Raw genomic sequence first — 20,239 nt, forward strand, 5'->3', positions numbered from 1 at the left:
CCTGAAAGTGATTTTAGACAGGATTTTTACTGTGCCTGTGGGGGTGTTTGTTTGTTTGTTTGTTTTTTCTTTTGAGGGTGGGAGTGAGGCATTCTGGGATATAAGGCTAGGCTCCACACGCCGTGAGTAACCACTGCTTCTCTACCAGCCCGGTTCCTGTATCTTTGCTGCGAGCTGACACAACATCAATGTGGCCTTTCCCACCTTTGTGAACGTGATACATTAGTGCCTTTCGGGTTGCAGGTGAAACGCATCACAGTGCACAGAGTTGATAACAACCTTGTAGTTCCCTGAGCCTCCACACCTCTGATGTGTCTTATTTGGAATGTGCTTTTAATGGGTGGGCTTCACAGATGGGAAAATAGAGCCCCCGAGTTAAATAACTCTTGGGCACTCAGTCGCTAAGCCGGAGAGACAGGCCACTGTCGTAAGTGCATCACTGAGCATAGCAGGTCAGTCCTCAGCATGTCAAGTGTCCCTTCTCAGGTTGGCAGCCAATGATAGCCTGTTGGGAAGCCATTTTACTGTATCTTTATTTTCTTTCCTGTCACCATTGACACGTGGAGATAAGAAGTTCGTAGGGGAACAGAATGAGACAGCGAGACTCGAACTCTGAATCCTCAGTTTTGTGAGAACCATGATTCTGTGACAGTAAACACGAGACACCCAAACTAATTAACACAAAGTTGTGTTTCTGGAAGCATGTTACTTTGTGTTCAGAGCATAAAATCCAGTTATGTAATGTGAAGTTTTCTTTAAAATGGCTCTGTGTGTGTGTGTGTGTGTGTGTGTGTGTGTGTGTGTGTGTACTCGTGAGTATTAGTTGTGGTTTCCTGGTCATGGTGCCCCTGTGGAGTTGGAAGGACAGCTTACAGAAGCGAATTCTCCCCTTCTACCATGTACTTGCCAACCCAAGTATAAAATTTCCCTGCCATACCGTTAGATAAAAACATAGGCGGAAGAACATCGTTCCGTGTCCCCTCCTCGTGAGTGCCAGGAAATCATGTCTCGCTTTAAAACTTTCTACTTGGGTCATTATCTGCTCTGTACATTACATTATGGTGATGCCCCTTGTGTGAGGTCTGTCTGTCCTTGGCAGCTGTCATTCCATCACCCTCCCTCACTGTTTGCCTTGCAGGGTAGCTCTCATCCTTATGGTCTTCGTTAACTACGGCGGAGGAAAGTATTGGTACTTCAAACATTCAAGTTGGAATGGTAAGACACTTCCTGCAGGTAGGGTTACTTACTATACCCCAGCCCTGTCCCCCACAGAACTGTAGATCAGCAGAAGACTCGGCTTCCCCTGTGGGCACTCCACCAGGGCCCTCTCAGCTGCTTAGGACCACCCTGGCCTTACTCTGGGGCCCTTTGGTTTGGTTCTCCCAAGGATCTAGAGTGACTCTCTGTAGTGACACGGGGACCCTGGATTTTTCTGCTGTGAGGATCTCCACGGGGAATGTAAAGACTTGGTTTTACACGGTCACAGGTATGGTCTAGATAGTAGAGCTACCATATTACTCAAGACTTACAGTCTCTCTTGGGTGCCACCTAGGAAGATTAGTCTGAGTGGCACTCAGGAATCGCTATGAGTCCGGGTGGACAGTGGATAATTCAGGACCACGAAAATGACATAGAATACAGAAGTTTTAGTTGCCTTTATCCTAACCAGACCATACCTGCGGAAGCCTCTAGAAGGGAGTTTGACCATTAGCACCCAGATTCTATGTTTTAATGACGGAGTCTGTAGCTGATGCGCTCAGTGCTCAGACCTGGAGTCCAGACGCCAGCAGAACATGAGTTGTTTTTAAGTATTTATTTAAAACAAGAGTTACTGCTTCTTGACCTCTTGGCTGAGGCCACGTATAAAACAAGGTTCATCGGCTTTGCAAAACGGCTCAGCAGGTAAGGGGTCTTGCTGCCAAGTCTGACAACTTGAGTTCAGTCCCCAAGGCCCACATTGTGAGAGTGACTCCTGCAAGTTGTCCTCTGACCTCCACACATGCCTCCCCACTCGTAAATTAATTAATAACAGAAAAATTTAGAACGGGAGTTCTATCTCCCATTCATACCTAAACACCAGGGTCTCTCCTGTGGGCCTGAATATTTTCAGTTAGGTTCCATGTTGGATATTCTGGTAGAAGACATGGAGCTTCTGCTGGAAGGAGAGAATAGGTTTAGATCGGTATTGCTGGAAGGTCATACACTTGTCCACAGATCTCTAGTGTTCACCTCCATGAATGGTTTATGGTCAGGAGCCTCCTCCCCCAAGCCCCGCCCAGTGACTGTGTAGGGGCTCCTGTCTGTGTATTGGACTCTCCATGTAAATACGCAGCAAAATGTACACATTTGGAACTGGGAAGTATGCCTACTCTAGAGTCCTCTTTTTACTGTTTGTTCTTGTGGTTTTACAGGCCTGACTGTGGCTGACCTCGTCTTCCCATGGTGAGTGGATAATATGTTGTAAGGGTTATACACATTAGAGATTAACGCCCGTCACCAATAATGCGTTGGTGTTGAGTAACAGAAGGAGATAAAGCCTTCCCCTCGGACTTGTTTAACCACAAGCGAGTCTGGATTTGAAGTCTGTTCCTCAGTGCTCCATGCCTCCCATCCCCTTGTCTGTCTGTCTGCATGTGCTATGTGCCACTCTAACAAAGGACTTCTCTCTGCATTTATTGAACAGCACAGAAAGCATCAGTGGGGCAGGAGGGGACACATTACAGAAATCTTTAATGGAGTTTTAGGAGGGATTAAGTCACTGGCTCTAACTGGTCCCAACTGATCCAGACAACGAACAGTATTGTTTATCAATCAATATCTATAAAACTGGTTGCTTTCAACCTTTAGATTTTTGGAAGTGGATCTCAACTTCTGTATCCTCTGCTTTTGGCAAATGTTAACACACGGATTATCTGGGCCAGGGGAATGGAAGAATATTAATATTAAAACTACGTGTTAGCTTAGGTGGTGTGGTGGATGACATGGGGAAGCCAAGGAAAATCAGGGAGATTGTGCTCTTAAAGGTCTATTCGTCAAGCAGGCTGCACACACAGTAGGATAGCAGTCTTCAGTGACTTCAAGGTATATTAGTAACCCTGGCTGTGAGGTCCAGCAAAAGTTCCAGTCTCTTAGGATGTCAGAGGTATTTCACAATACTGCATCAGCACAGCCTGTCATCTGTCCTCCCCACATCTCCTGTCCTTGTTTGTGAACGGCTGGAGCCTCTCTCTGTGACCAATTCTAGATCGTGAGCCAGCACTGACTATTGTGAAGCCCTCTCATAAGTTATGTTACCAGGCAGTTCATATACTCGATGTGCCTACATAAAAGATATTTGGTATCTCTGTGTCTGCATGAGATTGAAACTAAGACCTTGTACATGCTAAGCACACACGCTCTGCCACCAAACGGTAGGTAGTCTCGGTCCCAAAGGTGAAGGGTTTCATAGGGAACATCTTCTCTACTTGATGGCTGAAATTCTACCACAAGTTCAGAATTTATGTCAAGTTCCATTAATCTCCTAAATATGTGTCAATCCTATGTTTAAAAACGGGTAGAGTAAGTTGGCATGTGTGAATAGTAGCTGAGTGGAAACACTCTCCACTCGTGGATTCTCAGTCCTGTCAGGGTCTATTTCCCGTCTGAGGCACCCCTTGCGTTCACTCTGACGCTCTGAGCAACTTTGGTTCCCAGACAGTGGTTCATATGTTGGGACTCTGGTGTTTTATTACTACCATAGGGTTCAAGGGGAGGGACTTAGGGGAAAAGTTAATTTAGCTCAGAGTTGTGTAGCAGCAGAAGGCAGCTTGTTCACAGAAGGACAGGAAGTAGTGTCTCCAGGCAGGAATGGGGACTGCTCCCGTCCTCTAGCCCCACCCTATAGCCTGTGATGGCCAAGTTGTCCCCGGTTCCCCATGACCTAAAACACCACCAAAAGGGGACTGACTGACTGAACATGCAATCCTGTGAACATCCATGTTCAGTTTTATTTTTTGTCGGGGGGAGGGGACTTTGTAAGTTTAAAGAAAGGAAAGAGAAGTGTGTGTGATTCATCTATGACGGGGCGGGGGAGAGGGAGGGAAGGTAGGAGGGACTTTTTCTTTCAGGAGAAGGAATGAGTTTCTAAAAAAACAAAATGTTTTTTCTGAAGGATTTTGCATGCTAGCACAAGCCCTTTGCATCCCAGTCGCTATGGCCTTCCTCTGTGACAGCTGCTGGAGGGCCGTCCTGGGAGTCCCACTAACTGTCAGCCAGTCTTCCTCCTACCACAGTTCTCGAAGGTGTCCTGTCAAAACTCCCAGCCAACAGGGCTGTGTCTGCGCCCCTCCTGTATTGTGAGCCTGCCACAGTTTCATGACTCGGCTACAGTGGACAGATACTGTGTCACACCTCCCCCCTGCATTACAAGATATTAAGGACACGTGTATAAAAATTAGAAATGGCCACCTACCAATAAGCCTTTCTTTTTAGGTTTGTATTTATTATGGGATCTTCAATTTTCTTGTCAATGACTTCTCTCCTGCAACGAGGATGTTCCAAAATCAAACTGCTGGGGAAAATTGCATGGAGAAGTTTTCTGCTAATTTGTATAGGAATCATCATTGTCAACCCCAATTATTGCCTTGGTCCGTGTAAGTATCCCTGCCCCGCTGTTAGTATATGGTCAGATTGAGCTGTGGAAGAGACTTGGGGTGTGTGTGTGTGTACCCCAGTGTTTGGGATCAAACCCAGGCACATGCTCAGCAAACTTTTTGCCACCAAGCCCCGAATGTTCTCACCCGATGTAATTCTCCCGACTCAGTCCCTCCCCGCAGATCAGTTATTAGAAGAGCATCCTTCCTGCTTGTATATCATTGGGCCCTGTTGTACCGAGCTTGGCGTTTTAGTTCTGGGAGGCACTGTTGTGTCTACTCTAATTCCTGAGACACAAAGGCCAGGCTGAGTGAGGTTGAAGTTCTGTTCCTTGTGTTGAGGGGCAGAGGAGAAAAAGACCAGGTCACATTCCCATGCCCTATCTCCTGGCCCTTCTGGTTCTGCCAGTGTTTGCTGTTAGGGAAAGAATCTGTCCTAACCTGAGTGCCAGCCATGTCTTTGCCTCTGTGCTCCTCAGCACCTCTAGGTGGTGATGGGAGACCACGAACACCTCCTGCTGTACCAAAGGCAGATGGGGAAGGCAGCAATCACTGTCCTGGGGGTTTGACTTGTCTTTGGCAAAGGAGAATAGATGCTTGCACAAGAGCCAAGACTAGCCCCAGGCAGTGAGTGCCTTTACTAGAGGCCTCAGAGCTTACGACAGTAATTCTCAACCTTCCTAAAGCCCCTTAATACAGTCCCTCAAGTTAAAAGGGCACCCAATCATAAAATTATTTTCATTGCTCCTTCCTGGCTGTAATTTTGCTACTGTCATCTCATATTGAGATGGTCTTAGGTGACCCCCGTGAAAGGGTTGCTCGACCCCCACCCCCCAAAGGGGTTGTAACCCATAGACTGAGACCCATTGGCTTAGAGAGAGATCATTTTGGTGGACTCCATGTGAGCCGTAGTGGGGGAAGCCACTACAGGGTTTGCTATGGGCTGCTCCCTCCTGGAATACAGCTATAACCTGTTGTACGGGTGAACAGTGGTTTGGGTTTTATCTGCACGTTTCTGGTGGACAGGAGGGTCATATCCATCTTCCTAATGGGAAAGGGCCAGGGTAGGTTTCAGTGCCTCAGGGAGACCTTGCTTTATTCCCCTTCCCGAATGAACTTGGCCGGCTGCTTGCTTGCACAGGGCCCTGCGTCCTCAAGCCAACATGTGATAATGTACTTACAAGTAACAGAGATGATGTCTCCCCCTCAGGAGACAATGCTGCCTTGGGGTAAGATGCAGCCTGCTGGCTTAGCCTAGGGTGACTTGTGTCTTCCGCAGTGTCTTGGGATAAGGTGCGGATCCCTGGTGTCCTGCAGCGGTTGGGAGTGACATACTTTGTGGTTGCCATGTTGGAGCTCTTCTTCTGGAAGCCTGTGCCTGACAGTTGTACCTTGGTGAGTGTCTGTGGCGAGGGGAGGGGGGGGTGGTGGTGGTGGTGAGGGAGGTGTAGCTGGAGGACAGCCTTGGGGGTCATGCATTCGGTTCTGTTCACCTTCCTTTTGGGTTAGGGTCTCTCACTGGCCTGGACCTCTCTGGATAGGCTAGACTAGCCCTAAGGACCCTCTTTTATAAAGGTCATTGGGATGGAACCATAGTCCCCTACTGATCCACCTGCCCTCTCGTTCGTCCCCAGAAATCGTCTTTTTTAACCAACAGGACAATTGCAATACGGTTTTGTGACCTTACACTGCACAGTGCACCACCACACTTCTGTCAGTGAAATGCCTTTTCCTGTCTTCATTATTTGCTTTGTGTGTGTATTTTTGACACAGCGAGGCAGGAGCTTACGTTGTAGACCAGGTTAGGCTTGAACCCACAGAGTTCCACTTGCCTCTGCCTCCTGAGTGCTGAGAGTAAAGGCGTGCGCCACCACACAGTACCCTTTAGTTTTTCTCCTTTGATACAGTACTAGGGACTAAACCCAAGGGCCTCGTGTAGCCCAGACCAGCCTCAGACTCAGTATCTTGCGGAAGGTTGACCTTGAACTCCTGATTCGTCTGCTTCCACCTGGAAGGTGCTACTGTGTGTGTGTGTGTGTGTGTGTGTGTGTGTGTGTGTGTGTGTACGCCATCTCTGTGCGTACTTGTGTGTGAAGACTAGAACAGCCTTGGTGTCATTCCTTGGGTGCCATCAATGTTTTCTTGTTGAGATTGGGTCCGGACACAGCCAAGTAGGCCAGGTTTGCTGGCCAGTGAGCTCAGAGAGCTACACTGGGATTTCAGGAATACAACACACACAGGCCTTCTTGTGTTTATTCTGAGTATTGGATTGAGGTCCTCGTGCTACCACTGAACTCTCTCCCCAGCCATATATATATATATATATATATATATATATATATATATATATATATATATATATATATATATATATCAGAGAGAAGGAGGGGGATTTTATTCTACTACAAAGGCCGAGAAATCACTATCGGGCTGTTCTTGCCTCTCACCCAGGAAAGAAGCTGCTTGTCTCTCCGAGACATAACTTCCAGCTGGCCCCAGTGGCTCATCATTCTGATCCTGGAAAGCATTTGGCTGGCTTTGACATTCTTTTTACCTGTCCCTGGGTGCCCTACGTAAGTGACCCCTTGCCAGGTAATCCCTTTGTGTGTGTATGCTCCTGTTTGCGTGTGAGAGGCGGGTGCATGTGTGCGCATGTGCACCTGAAGGCTCACAGTCTCCGGTGTTTTTCCTTATTCCTTTTTTTTTTGGGGGGTGGGGGGAGGGCAGGGCAGAATTTGCCAAGTAGGTTGGCCAGTGAGTCCAAAGGATCTGCCTGCTGGCATTACAGATATGAGCCACCATACATGGCTTTTGTTTTAAATAAAAAAAAAATATGTGTATGAGTGTTTTGCCTGCATGTATATCTGCATACCATGTGCTTGCAGTGCCTCTCTGTCTCTCTCTCGCTGTCTCTCTCTCTGTCTCTCTCTCGCTGTCTCTCTCTGTCTATCTCTGTCTCTCTGTCTCTCTGTCTCTCTCTCTGTCTCTCTCCGTCTCTCTCTGTCTCTCTCCGTCTCTCTCTGTCTCTCTCCTCTATCTTCCTCTGTCTTTCTCTGTTTCTGTCTCTCTCTCTCTGTCTCTATCTCTGTCTCTCTCTGTCTCTGTCTGTCTGTCTCTCTCTCTCTGTCTCTCTCTCTCTGTCTCTCTCTCTCTGTCTCTCTCTGTCTCTCTCTCTGTCTCTCTCCTCTATCTTCCTCTGTCTCTCTCTGTCTCTGTCTGTCTGTCTCTCTCTCTCTGTCTCTATCTGTGTCTCTCTCTGTCTCTCTCCGTCTCTCTCTGTCTCTCTCTCTCTATCTCTCTCCTCTATCTTCCTGTCTTTCTCTGTTTCTGTCTCTCTCTCTCTGTCTATCTCTGTCTCTCTCTGTCTCTCTCTGTCACTCTCTCTGTCTCTATCTCTGTCTCTCTCTGTGTCTGTCTGTCTGTCTGTCTGTCTGTCTCTCCCTCTCTCTGTCTCTATCTCAATCTCTCTCCCTTTGTTTCCCTACATGGGTTCCAGGGATCAAACTCAGGCCCTCATGGTTGCCAAGCAAACACTTTACTAAATGAGCTATCTCCCCAGCCATGATAGTTCCTTTCTTTATGTCCCTTTCTTTAGTCAGAGGTAAGGTTTATAGCACTGAGGAGGAATTATCTTTCACACCTCATTCTCCTTTGAGGCTCTCTTTACATTGAGAGGAAGGTCAAGTTGCCCCAGCGTCACTGAGGAGAAAGTAGATTAAGTTCAGGGACTGGGCTGCTGGGGCCTTTGTGTGTGAGGCCGCTCGAACTGTGCTGCATGGACAGCCACTGCTCTGAGGTCCTGTCATTTAAGTATGGTTTTTTTACTTCCCTAGTGGCTACCTTGGCCCTGGAGGTATAGGGGACTTGGGGAAGTATCCTCATTGTACTGGAGGAGCCGCTGGCTACATCGACCGCCTGCTTCTGGGAGACAGTCACCTATACCAGCACCCATCCTCCGCTGTGCGTGAGACTTTCCCTTACTGAGAACTGGGAGGTAGGGAAGTAGGAAGCCAGCTTTATACTATTTAAGGAAAACGCGGTACGAAATCACTTTTGTTTGGGAAACTGGCTGCGTTTGTGCCTTCTGGTTACAGCGTGAAATGAACCATATAAACAAGTGGAGTTTTATTTAGACTTTTAGGTTTCCCGTTCCAGACTCTGAGACAGGGACTCTGGCGCAGGATGTGAGGATGTGCGTGGGGGTATCCTCACTGGATCCCTGTGAGGAATACAGCTGGGGAGGAGGGAGTTGAACTTCACTGTGGTTAATCTCTGAGCCTCTGAGGTGGCATTCAAGAACTGGTCTGGGTGTCCCTTATGTTGGGGGTGGACTCTCTCCAGCACAGGAGTGATTTAGGAAGGCAGACCAAGCCCCACACTTTCATTTGTGTTGTTTTATGTTGCTGGGATCCAGCTCAGGGCCCAGGTTGCTGTACTCTCATGGCGTGTACTTCCCTTTAGTTAAGGACCCTGCGTGAAGTCTGTGACCGAGACCTTATTTCTAGTCACTGGTTAGGGACGAATGTTTCAGGCCGCGGAAAGGTTGAGGATGTGGGTGGTGCTCATGCACTGTACACTTCCAAAGTTCTGGTCTCATTTTTATATTAAAAATCAAATGTTTTATTTTAATTGACTGGTGTGTGTGTGTGTGTGTGTGTGTGTGTGTGTGTGTGTGTTTTGTTGTTTATGGAACGCTAGCGCTTAAAATCATGGGCCGCCTGCGTGCTAAGCACACGTTGCCTCCGCTGGGCTGCTCCCTCTTCTCAAATGGATTATTAGATGGTATTTGCCCAAGGAGAAGGCTGGGAGCTGTTGACTCGGCAGTGGGATTTGCTAAATCAGAAGCAGCGGGCAGTCCCTGTCCTGTTAGGCATTTGCATTTTGATTTGGTTAAATGTGGTCCAGCATTCTTTGCCACACTTGCTAATGTAATATGGCCAGGCAGGATCACCATGGCTCACTTTGCCTAGGATGCCCATGAATTTCTGCTGTAAAAACAAAAAAGGGGGGGGGGTAGGGTGGGAAGAAACCTGGAACTCTCAGCTATCGAACTGTATTCCAGTTTGCTCTCTTGCCTTTGTTCTTGTGTTCAGACAGTGACTGGCACCCTCTCGTTCTGTTTCCTTAAGGTGCTGTATCACACTGAGGTGGCCTACGACCCAGAAGGAGTCTTGGGGACTATCAACTCCATTGTGATGGCATTTTTAGGAGTTCAGGTATCTGTTTCCTCAGGATAACCCTTCTGACAGCTGGTGACAGCCGCTAACAATGTAACCAGGGGGCCATCCCACTGTAACCAGGGGCCATCCCACTCTAACGAGGAAGTGGAAGGAAGTCTCTGCTGCCCTACAGGTCTGGTAAATTCTATTTAGGATCGAGATTATGCAAACTAGTGTGGGACAGCTCGGCAATTCAAATGACTAGCTGGAGCCTTACATTCTGGAAACTAAATTCTTACTAGTGGTGGGTTTATTTTAGCCCAGCAGTTTGTAGATAATGAGTTCTGTTAATGGCTACACCCCGCCCCCTTTGTTTTTTTGTTTTTGTTTTTGTTTTTTGTTTTTTGTTTTTTGTTTTTGTTTTTTTTTTTTGTTTTTTTTGTTTTTTTTGAGACAGTGATTCTCTGTGTATCCTTGGCTTTCCTAAGACTTGTTTTGTAGACCAGGCTGGCTTCGATCTCCTCAGAGATCTGCCTGCCTCTGCCTCCTGAGTGCTGGGATTAAAGCTATTGGGGTCCAAGAATCGCTTCACAAACCACACAGACACCAATCTCAGTCAGTCAAAGTTTCTTAAGCATCTGCCCCAGAACTGGTCGACCAGGGCCATGGTCCAGATTCAGGAACCGAACCATGGCATTGAATTAAGATTCTACAAGGTTTTTAAGCCCTGTATCCACAAACCTCTGTGTCCACCAATCAGGATTTAGGGATAGGGCATTTCCTTTTGAATGTGTCTTTGCTGTACACTTGTCCTGCCCCACTGTGGCAGGGGACTTGCCTTGTCTAATATTCATGTCCTAACTTGTCTGTCAGGATGGTACTTGTCTAAGATATGTATCTTCAGTTACCCATGTATATTTCTCTTTCTGCCAGTTAGGATGTCAGTTCCCAGGGAGGTCTTGGGAACTTAAACTTTACTAGGCTGCCACTCAAATAGTCTGAGTCTGGGACTGGAGACCTGAAGGTCTAAATAAAACTCCACTTGTTTTATATGGTTCATTTCACTCCAAATAGTTTCTTATATCGCTGCGGGTGTCTCTCTTATGTTGGGGCCCATCCCAGGGACAGCTCATACAGGCAAATACCATAAAAGCTTATACAAAGGTTCAGGAAGTGCTGCTGGGTGGGTGGCTTGGGTCCAGGCTTATTTCCGGGTTACTATAGAGAACAGTTCTACTGCCTTCTATGGTGATTGGTTTCCAAGGGCACAGAACATAGCAGAACATGTAGTCAACTTAAGCATGAAGAAGTTTCCTGGTAACAGCAGAAGCAACATAGTAGCAGTGCAAAATGGAAGGTCTCAGAGGGGTAACAGTTACCCAGGCACCGTGACAATGGCCACATTTTTTTTTTTTAATGCTAAAATGATGACTTTGGTTCTATTTTCACCCTTTATTTGGAAAACAGGGCAATATTAAGTTTTAGATTTTCAAATGAATTAACATGGTAATAAAAGTATGGCCTGAATTTAGAGAGTTAAGTGGTTGTCCGGTTTTGGGGTAGGAGGTGTGAGATCATCTCCAAAGAAGAGAACACATTCTCTGTGAGCCACCAAAGGGTTTGGCTTCCACTCACCGAGGGCAGGCAGTGCAGTCCAGGCTAAGCCTCCACGATCTTTGTCACAGCAAATCAGAGTCTCTGACTATTCAAAGTAATCGTAGGTACACGAGAGAAAGCAACTCCAGACTGACTTATTAGTTGATCTGGATGACTATGAAGTGTCCCCTATGAATGACAAACATCTTCAGAGTGACTGTTGGAGCAGGGAACCTTTCACGTGCTCCCAGTTGTTGTACAGTGCATAGAGACTGGTGAGTGTCGGTCCTACCGGGCCACCACATGCTATTCCTTGAAGACCTGCACATTATACAACATTCCCGTCATCGTCCCAGCTGCTACTGTGTTGAGGCCCTCTTCTGCACCCCGTGTTTTCTCAATGATAACGCCAAAAGCACTGTAGAGCAAAGCCGGGGAACCTAGAGGATTAGCCCAAAGAGCCACTTGCCTCATCTCCATATTCAAAATCTGTTCATTTCTTGGCTTGGAACGGACCATGCTTCGGGTTCGTTCAGTGCTAAACGAGGACTGTTCATTGCCCCTGTCATGTAACATCTTCCAAAGATAAAGAAAGCTAGTTCAAGTCTGCCTCGGGGTTATTAGCTCCAGTTGGTGAAATAAATTCATCCCTCTCCTGAATGAGATAGCGTGGACCCACATTTAAATAAGGAAACAGGGTTCATACCAGTCAATGGGACGCCAGCCAAATCAGATTCCAGGTAATAGCCTTGGGCTTCCCAGCACCACCTCAGGCCGTGGTCACGTGGCCCAGACAGCAACAGCAGGGAGACCCATGTTCCTACTGCCACCTTCACACGCTGACCTTCTAGGCGCTGGCCAGTGGCCACATTCCTAATCCCTGCACTTGGGAGGCTGAGGCAGGAGGATTCCAAGTTTGAGACCAGACTGGGTTATAGAGCAAGACAAATGAAAACAGACGACTATGAAAGATTCCATGTGGCGTTTTCAGAATGTTTCGCTCGATATTGGTAACGTAAAGAGGTCGCCGTGCCGCTGGCCTGTTTCCTATGTACTTACCTCCCTGTGTAGCCGAGACTGACTGATTCATAAACAGCAGAGATTTGCTCCGCAGGCCCAGGCTCAAAGTGCTGTGAACTTAGGAAAGACACAGACCTCCACCCACAGCCAGCTGTGTACGTGACTTTAGAGCATGTGTGTCTTATGCCCCAAATCAAATCTGGTCACTCTTGGTGTCCCTCATGTTTTGATTGAGAGCAGTCTAGATTTCTCGACCCAAAGTTGTCTTTCCTGGCATTTGAGCATATTGAGGGGAACACACTGGAGAAAAGAACGGCTCCTACAGCAGGCCCGAGAGAATGTTCTGTGATGGAGAGCATCCTGACCATGCAGGCAGCCATTGCGAGGAATCTGTGGAGTACAGGATGTGGGTGGAGTATAACTAAGAACCTTTTTAGGTTTACTTGACAAAATTTAAACAGCCACACATTGTGGCGGTCCTATTAAATGGTACAGATTTCAAATGTGCACAGTTTGGAGATTAAATAATTTTCTGCTAATGGGTTGACACCCTGCCTCTATTTCTGTGATTCTTAGATTCTGTTCTTATCTACACTCACACACTCTCCACACACTCTAGGCAAACCCCAGCCTGCTAGGGCCATTGGGTTAGTGTGGAAAACTTTAGCTGAAGACCCATGGCTGCACTGTGTGGATCTGTGTCTAGTTCTCTCATGTGCAGGCTGAGTGATGTCTGGCTGTGTCTAATTCCAGGGGTGTTACAAAGATGAAATTTCTGCAAAACCCCAAGAACTAGCACATAGGCCATACTTGCACATTTTAAGCTATTATTATAAATTATTGACACTTTATCCTTTGATACTTCCAAAGTTTGACTCTAGTTCAGAGACACTTTGCACTTTGTCCTGTCTGGGGGTTTAAGTTTTCCCTGCACACCGTTCAGTTTTGCTCCTCTGCATCCTGAGTAGTGCCGGCCAAACCGGATACTTTGTAGCCAGGTTAGTCCCACCTAGTCTCTTGTCACCTAGATGGGTGTTACTTTTTGTTTCCATTCTGTTGCTGTGATAAAGACACTCTATCGGAAAGCAATTTAGGGTTGTTTCACTCACAGGTCACAGCACTTCATTGATGGAAGTGAGGGTAGGCGCTCAAGCAGGAACTTAAAGCCAAAGCCAGGCAGGAGCACTGCCTGCTGCCTCACATGCTGGCTCGTTCTCAGGCAGCGCTCCTGTGCATCCAGGCACACTTACCCAGGGATGGCGCTGCTCACGGTGGACCCAGCCCTCCGGCATCAATTAGCAACCAAGATAGTCCCCCCCAGACATGCCGACAGACCAGTGTGATCTAAGCAGTTTGTCAATTGACATTTCCTTTTCCCGGGTGACTTTAGGTTGTGTCTAGAATAAGGGTTAACTTTCCTGGGCTCCCCAAAACCTCTGGGAGAAAGTGAGACCTGCTGAGCCCCCTGCCTGCCCTGTTATTTCACTTCTCAATCTACTGTGGCACTCCTGGCTTTAACGTGTTTCTCTGTGTGCTGTCCCCTTCACCTGGAATGTCCTGCCTGCTCTGATGCTCTCCAATTTGTATCCCCAACACTACCTGTGTCACTGGTCCCACACGTCTCCCCAGTCTCCACTAGGGTACAGGGGTCAATTTGTGTTCCTCCTTAAATGCCAGAGTCTCGAAAGTGTGCGTAGTAAATAACTCCATGTGCTGGATGGTTAAATCGATGGAAATAGAAACAAGAATTCAACATGGTTAACTCTCTTGGTCATATTGTTTTTGTCTCCAGGCAGGAAAAATACTGTTGTATTACAAGGATCAGACGAAAGCCATCCTGATACGATTCGCCGCCTGGTGCTGTATCCTTGTAAGTTTCCTTCCTTACTCATGTTGCTGCCCTTAAGGACGGCTCTTATTTAAGAAGACATGAAGTTTTTTGCTGTCACTGGCTCAGCATGACGGGGAATGGTTCACTTGAATAACAGGGTTCACGGAGTAACATCTTTAAACGTTATTTTTATTTTCTGAGCCTGGAACTCAGGGCCTGGTGTGGGCCAAGCACACACTCTACCGCTAAGCTATACCCCTCGTCCCAAGGAGGAAGACGTCTTTATATCTAACTATTCGGGCTTATTTTCTTAGAAAACTATATTATATAAATAAATAACATAGCGTTTGCTACCACACACTCGAATGAGAATTGCTGGAGAAAATGTGTAAGCGAGCCAGGTGGTGGTGGCGCATACCTTTAATCCCCGCACTTGGGAAGCAGAGGCAAATGGATCTTTGCTTTCTAGGCCAGCCTGGTCTATAGGACAGCCAAGGATACACAGAGAAACCCTGTCTCTAAAAATGAGAAAGGGGGGGAGGGAAAAGGGGGGAGAGGGAGAGAGGGAGAGAGTCTCCAAGCAATAAGAGATGCATGCCCTGTGTCCTATCTCTGAGAAGGACTGGGTGTGGAGACTCGTGTCTGCAGTGAGGAGATAGAAACAAGGGATCCAAGCACCCTTGCCACATAGTGAGCTTGAGGCCCGTCTGGGATACGTGAGACCCTATCTCAAAAACAAAAGAGAAAATAAATTGGAAACAGCCAGCCAAGCGGTAGTTTTAAAGCAGGAGCCTCCTGTTAAGAGCCAGTTTGTGCTCCTGACTGCCTGTCCATATACCCCCTAACCCCCGGCCTTTCAGAATCCTCCCTAGGAGTCACTGTGACTCATCAATTACTGTCTCTGACTCAGGGAACACTGGGAGATAGTATTGGATAATGTATTAGTTACACATCTTCCAATAGGCTTCCAGTTAAAAGAACAAAATAAAAGGTGATTTCTTCTGTCCTCCCTAAGCAATTAAGTAACTTTTTTGTCTTCAGTGCATTGTGTTTTGAGATTGGAATCTGGATCTTTAACGCCCTTCTTTTCCTCACAGGGGCTTATTTCTATTGCTTTGACAAAGATGTCTGCAAACGAAGGCTTTATTCCAATAAACAAGAATCTCTGGTAAGCATGGCAGAGGGTGCCGTGTTCCTGTTGGCACGCGTGTTGAAACGGGGTGTTTCCGGGAGTGTGATGGCTCTCCCTCGCTCATCCTCCCATAGGTCCATCTCATATGTCACCACGCTGAGCTGCTTTGCCTTCTCCATCCTCCTCATCCTCTACCCGGTGGTGGATGTGAAGGGCCTGTGGACAGGAACCCCATTCTTTTATCCAGGTGAGTTAGCGGTCGCCAGAGTAGGTAGATGCGGGCAGACTGGCTTCAGAGCCACTGGGCTTCCTCAGAGCTGTCCTCTGTCCTGGAGGCACATTTCCAGAAAGCAAGCTCAGGAAGAAACCAGCAGTGGCTGGGCTCCCCTGCTCACTGGCCTGTCCCAAGGCACTCGGCCCCATTTTTACACATCTAGTTCCTAGAGTCAGTAAATACTCTGCTTATATCCGGGTAGTACAAAATGGTGAGTTGCTGGATATGACCCAGGACATTGTTTTTAATAAAAATAGGATTGTGCTTTGTGTGGTGTGTGTGTGTGTGTGTGTGTGTGTGTGTGTGTGTGTGCGCGCGCTTGTGTGTGTGTGTCCTTGCACATTTATATGTGTGTGCATGTTTGTGTGTATGTATGAGTGTGCATGTGTGCATGTATATGTGTGAGTATGCATATGTATGTGTGCATGTATGTGTATGTGTGTGCATGTGTATGAGTATATATGTGTGTGTATGAATTGTGTGCACATGAATGTATATACATGTATGTGTCTGTATGAGTGTGTGTGCATGTGTATATGTGTGTATGAATGTGTGTGCATGTATGTGTGTGTGCGCACACGTGTGTGCTTGCATGTGCGTATATGTGTGCATGTTTGTGTGTATGTATGAGTGTGTGCATGCATATGTGTGAGTATGCATGTGTATGTATGTGTGCATGTATGTGTGTATGTGTATGAATGTGTGTGCATGTGTATGAGTATATATGTGTGTGTATGAATTGTGTGCACATGAATGTATATACATGTATGTCTGTATGAGTGTGTGTGCATGTGTGTATGTGTGTATGAATGTGTGCGTGTGCATGTGAATGAATGTGCATGTATGTATATGTGTGAGTGTGTGTGTGTGTGTGTGTGTGTGTGTGTGATGTGTGCACATGTGCACATGCGGAGTACAACTTACAGGAGTCAGTTCTTTCCACCAACAGGGTTCCTAGGGTAGAACTGAGGTCATCAGGCTTGGTGGCAATGCCTTTACCTGCGGAGCCAGCAGATGCCCCTGCTTCCTAAGAATCTAGAAATACACTCCACAGTTAGACAGCTAAGCCACACATTGTTTATTTGGGGCAGTAGGCAATAACGCAAGTGCATGCCTCACGTTATTTATTGGATTCATTTGGAGCACATTCTGATCTCTCCAAGGGATGAATTCTATCCTGGTGTACGTCGGTCACGAGGTGTTTGAGGACTACTTCCCCTTCCAGTGGAAGCTGGAGGATGAGCAGTCACATAAAGAGCATCTCATCCAGAACATAGTCGCCACCGCTCTCTGGGTGCTCATTGCCTACATTCTCTATAAAAAGAAGGTTTTCTGGAAAATCTGACAGCACCCGCTGAAATTCATTGCTGGAGGAAGCTAGAGGGTCAGGGAGGAGAGCGGCAGCCTCCCTCCCGAAGGGGACATGCTTCCGGATGCTGTGCCCAAGCCGGTGGGCTTAGATATCAGGAAGGTGCCTGTATATTTTTGACTCACATATTTACATATTTGACTTGTTGCTCTCCGGTTTCTCCATTTTGTATGAAATTGATATATTTGGAACATGTGTGGAGATCTTGTTTAACTTCTCAGAGGGGATTTACTCTGGAAATTTTGCCTCTGTGAAAGAGGCCGAGGTTGGTGGACCATGCTTGACTCAGTGGTAGAACCTTCTCCAAGTCTGGAGAGCACCTTGGGTTTGGTTCTGGCATCACAACAAGCAAACAGGAAGGACCAGTTCTTACTTCCTGAAAACTGCCTTTCCATGTGTATACGCTTGCCGACAATGACTGCCGCCATGGTTTCGTGGTGACAGACTATAAAGCTTTTTGAATGGACTGTGTCGTAGTGTCTGATTTTTTTCCCTTATAGCATGCACTTTATCGTTCCTAGAAAGCCAAAGTGTTTGGGCCCACAAAATGCATTATCAAAGGCTACTTGCTTTGCTCTTGACTTGGAAAAAAGCTGGAACATTGAGTTGTTATTGCAAACCACTCTACGGCTCTACCAGTCCATCTACCTTATTGTCTGTCTGTCCTGGCATGTCTCTGGATGATACCTAGACATCTCTAGGTACCCAGAGATGTAGCCCTGGGAAGAACAACACATGCTCTCCAGGTCCTCTGGAGCTGTCTCCTGGGTAAGGTTTGGGGCAACCCGCTGGCCTGTCAGAGCCTTGGTTCCCTCATTTATGGAAGGAAGGAAACAGGGATGCTCCCTTGGCTCGCCCAGGGTTTAGAAGTGTAAGGTGGGACCTACGAGCAGCTTCTGTGAAATCTTAGAAAACCCTGGGAAAGGAAGAATAGCAAAACCTTTCCGTTTCCATCAGAGTAAATCCTATCAATGGCTGTCCACAGTTCCTTAGGGAGGAAAGCGATACCTGTACTATGGACATCCTCCTGGGGACTTCCACAAGAATTGCGTTTTTAAGGAGAATCATATTGGGGTTGTACTTTAGGTCGCTCTTCTGTGGTGACCTGGGGACATTTGAATTATGGTCCACGCATGAATGGCTTTTTAGTCAGTTTCCAGCTCTGCCCTGGACTCTTGGCTGGGCTTCCTGTTGTCTTCTGTCCTATGCCTGCAGCATCTCTGCTCCTCACTTCTCTACAGATGGAAACTCCTTCATGTTCTCCTAGCTCTGAATGGCTCATTCTGTGTCAGGGCACAGAACCAACTGCTGCTGCCTTTTCGCTCCTTACGTGTGTGTGCACGTGCATGTGTGTGTGTGTGTGTGTGTGTGTGTGTGTGTATACACACTTCTTTCTGTCACCAGATTAAGCTTTGTAAAGCAGGAGTTGGATCAAGCCATCTTGTCCAATTCAGTTGTGCCTGGGTCTTCTCTGCCTGACACAGCCATCTTCCTTTGATCCCAGCACCTTCTGCTGGTTTCCTGTCTCCACCAAGCAGCCTTTTGGCTGATGGCATCACCTGTAATCCCATTCTCATCCAGAGCTGATATCCTCTCGGGGTTCTCACTGATAACTGGCTCATAGCATTAATTGCTTTCGCCTCGGGCGATGGTTATTTTCTGTGCTATTGTGATCTTAACAGCAAGAATTACATATTCTTCTGCATTCTCATGGTACCAAATGCGCTGGCTTGTTCTTCGCAAGTGCTAAATAAACGTTTATTAAGGCAAAACAATGTGGGTTTTGATTTTTTTTAAGACTTTAGTTTTTAATGCTATGTAAATGGCGGGGGGCAGGGGTCCTGCATATGCATGCGGTGCCCACAGAGGCAAGAGGCAGCTTTGGGTTCTCCTGGAGGGAGTTATGGGTAGTTATGTGACACCAATGTGGGTGGGAACCAAATTCCAGTCTATAATCTGAGCCATCTCTCCAACAGGGATCTGTTTTTGAATAGTGTGATATGCCACAGTGAGAGACTCTAGAGAATGTTAATGGAAACAGGCCACTCTGGGGACTCCTGGTGCTGCCCAGGGGGACTTCAGAGTTACTCAGTACTGGGTGCTGTGTCAGGAGTAGGATGCCTCAAAGATGCCCCAACATATAACAAAGACACATGCTCCACTATGTTCATAGCAGCCTTATTTATAATAGCCAGAAGCTGGAAAGAACCCAGATGCCCTTCAACAGAGGAATGGATACAGAAAATGTGGTACATCTACACAATGGAATATTACTCAGCTATCAAAAACAATGACTTTATGAAATTCGTAGGCAAATGGTTGGAACTGGAAAATATCATCCTGAGTGAGGTAACTCAATCACAGAAAAACACACATGGTATGCACTCATTGATAAGTGGCTATTAGCCCAAATGCTTGAATTACCCTAGATGCACAGAACACATGAAACTCAAGACGGATGATCAAAATGTGAATGCTTCATTCCTTCTTTAAAAGGAGAACAAGAATACCCTTGGCAGGGAATAGGGAGGCAAAGTTTAGAAGAGAGGCAGAAGGAATACTCATTCAGAGCCTGCCCCACATGTGGCCCATACATATACAGCCACCAAACTTGATAAGATGGATGAAGCAAAGAAGTGCAGGCTGACAGAAACCGAATGTAGATCTCTCCTGAGAGACAAAGCCAGAATACAACAAATACATAGGCGAATGCCAGCAGCAAACCACTGAACTGAGAACGGGACCCCCATTGAAGGAATCAGAGAAAGGACTGAAAGAGCTTGAAGGGGTTTGAGACCCCATATGAACAACGATGCCAATCAACCAGAGCTTCCAGGGACTAAGCCACTACCCAAAGACTATATACATGGACTGACCCTGGGCTCCAACCTCATAGGTAGCAATGAATAGCCTAGTAAGAGCACCAGTGGAAGGGGAAGCCCTTGGTCCTGCCAAGACTGAACACCCAGAGAACGTGATTGTTGGGAGGGTGGTAATGGGGGGAGGATGGGGAGGGGAAGCCCATATAGAAGGGGAGGGGGAGGGGGTAGGGGGATGTTGGCCTGGAAACTGGGAAGGGGAATAACAATTGAAATGTAAATAAGAAATACTAGAGTTCATAAAGAGTAAAAAAAAAAAAAAAAAGATGCCTTGATCCATAAGAAGCATTGAGTCCTGATACAACAGAACTGTCAGGAAACTCACCCCCAGGCGGTTCTTGGGGAGGC

General features: G+C 47.0%; 1 protein-coding gene and 1 pseudogene across 2 annotated transcripts in view; one reads left to right on the forward strand and one right to left on the reverse strand.

Moving 5' to 3' along the window:
- The window catches only part of Hgsnat (heparan-alpha-glucosaminide N-acetyltransferase), a 32,214-nt gene extending 13,430 nt beyond the window's left edge, over positions 1-18,784 (forward strand). Inside the window, exons 8-18 of one of the 2 annotated variants that reach the window (NM_001402470.1) lie at positions 1,139-1,215; positions 2,412-2,442; positions 4,471-4,631; positions 5,911-6,026; positions 7,083-7,204; positions 8,465-8,591; positions 9,761-9,847; positions 14,199-14,276; positions 15,335-15,405; positions 15,504-15,616; positions 16,807-18,784. In NM_001402470.1, the coding sequence (NP_001389399.1) occupies positions 1,139-1,215; positions 2,412-2,442; positions 4,471-4,631; positions 5,911-6,026; positions 7,083-7,204; positions 8,465-8,591; positions 9,761-9,847; positions 14,199-14,276; positions 15,335-15,405; positions 15,504-15,616; positions 16,807-16,988 (1,165 nt within the window). In that variant the 3' untranslated portion in view covers positions 16,989-18,784. Of the gene's footprint in view, positions 1-1,138; positions 1,216-2,411; positions 2,443-4,470; positions 4,632-5,910; positions 6,027-7,082; positions 7,224-8,464; positions 8,596-9,760; positions 9,848-14,198; positions 14,277-15,334; positions 15,406-15,503; positions 15,617-16,806 lie in introns of those variants that run through there. The other variant, XM_056984882.2, reaches the window with a different exon arrangement.
- On the reverse strand, positions 11,343-13,698 carry Timm23-ps5 (translocase of inner mitochondrial membrane 23, pseudogene 5; annotated as a pseudogene).
- Positions 18,785-20,239: the final 1,455 nt, after the last annotated feature.

Source organism: Rattus norvegicus, chromosome 16, assembly GCF_036323735.1.
Source record: "Rattus norvegicus strain BN/NHsdMcwi chromosome 16, GRCr8, whole genome shotgun sequence".
Lineage (NCBI taxonomy): Eukaryota > Metazoa > Chordata > Mammalia > Rodentia > Muridae > Rattus > Rattus norvegicus.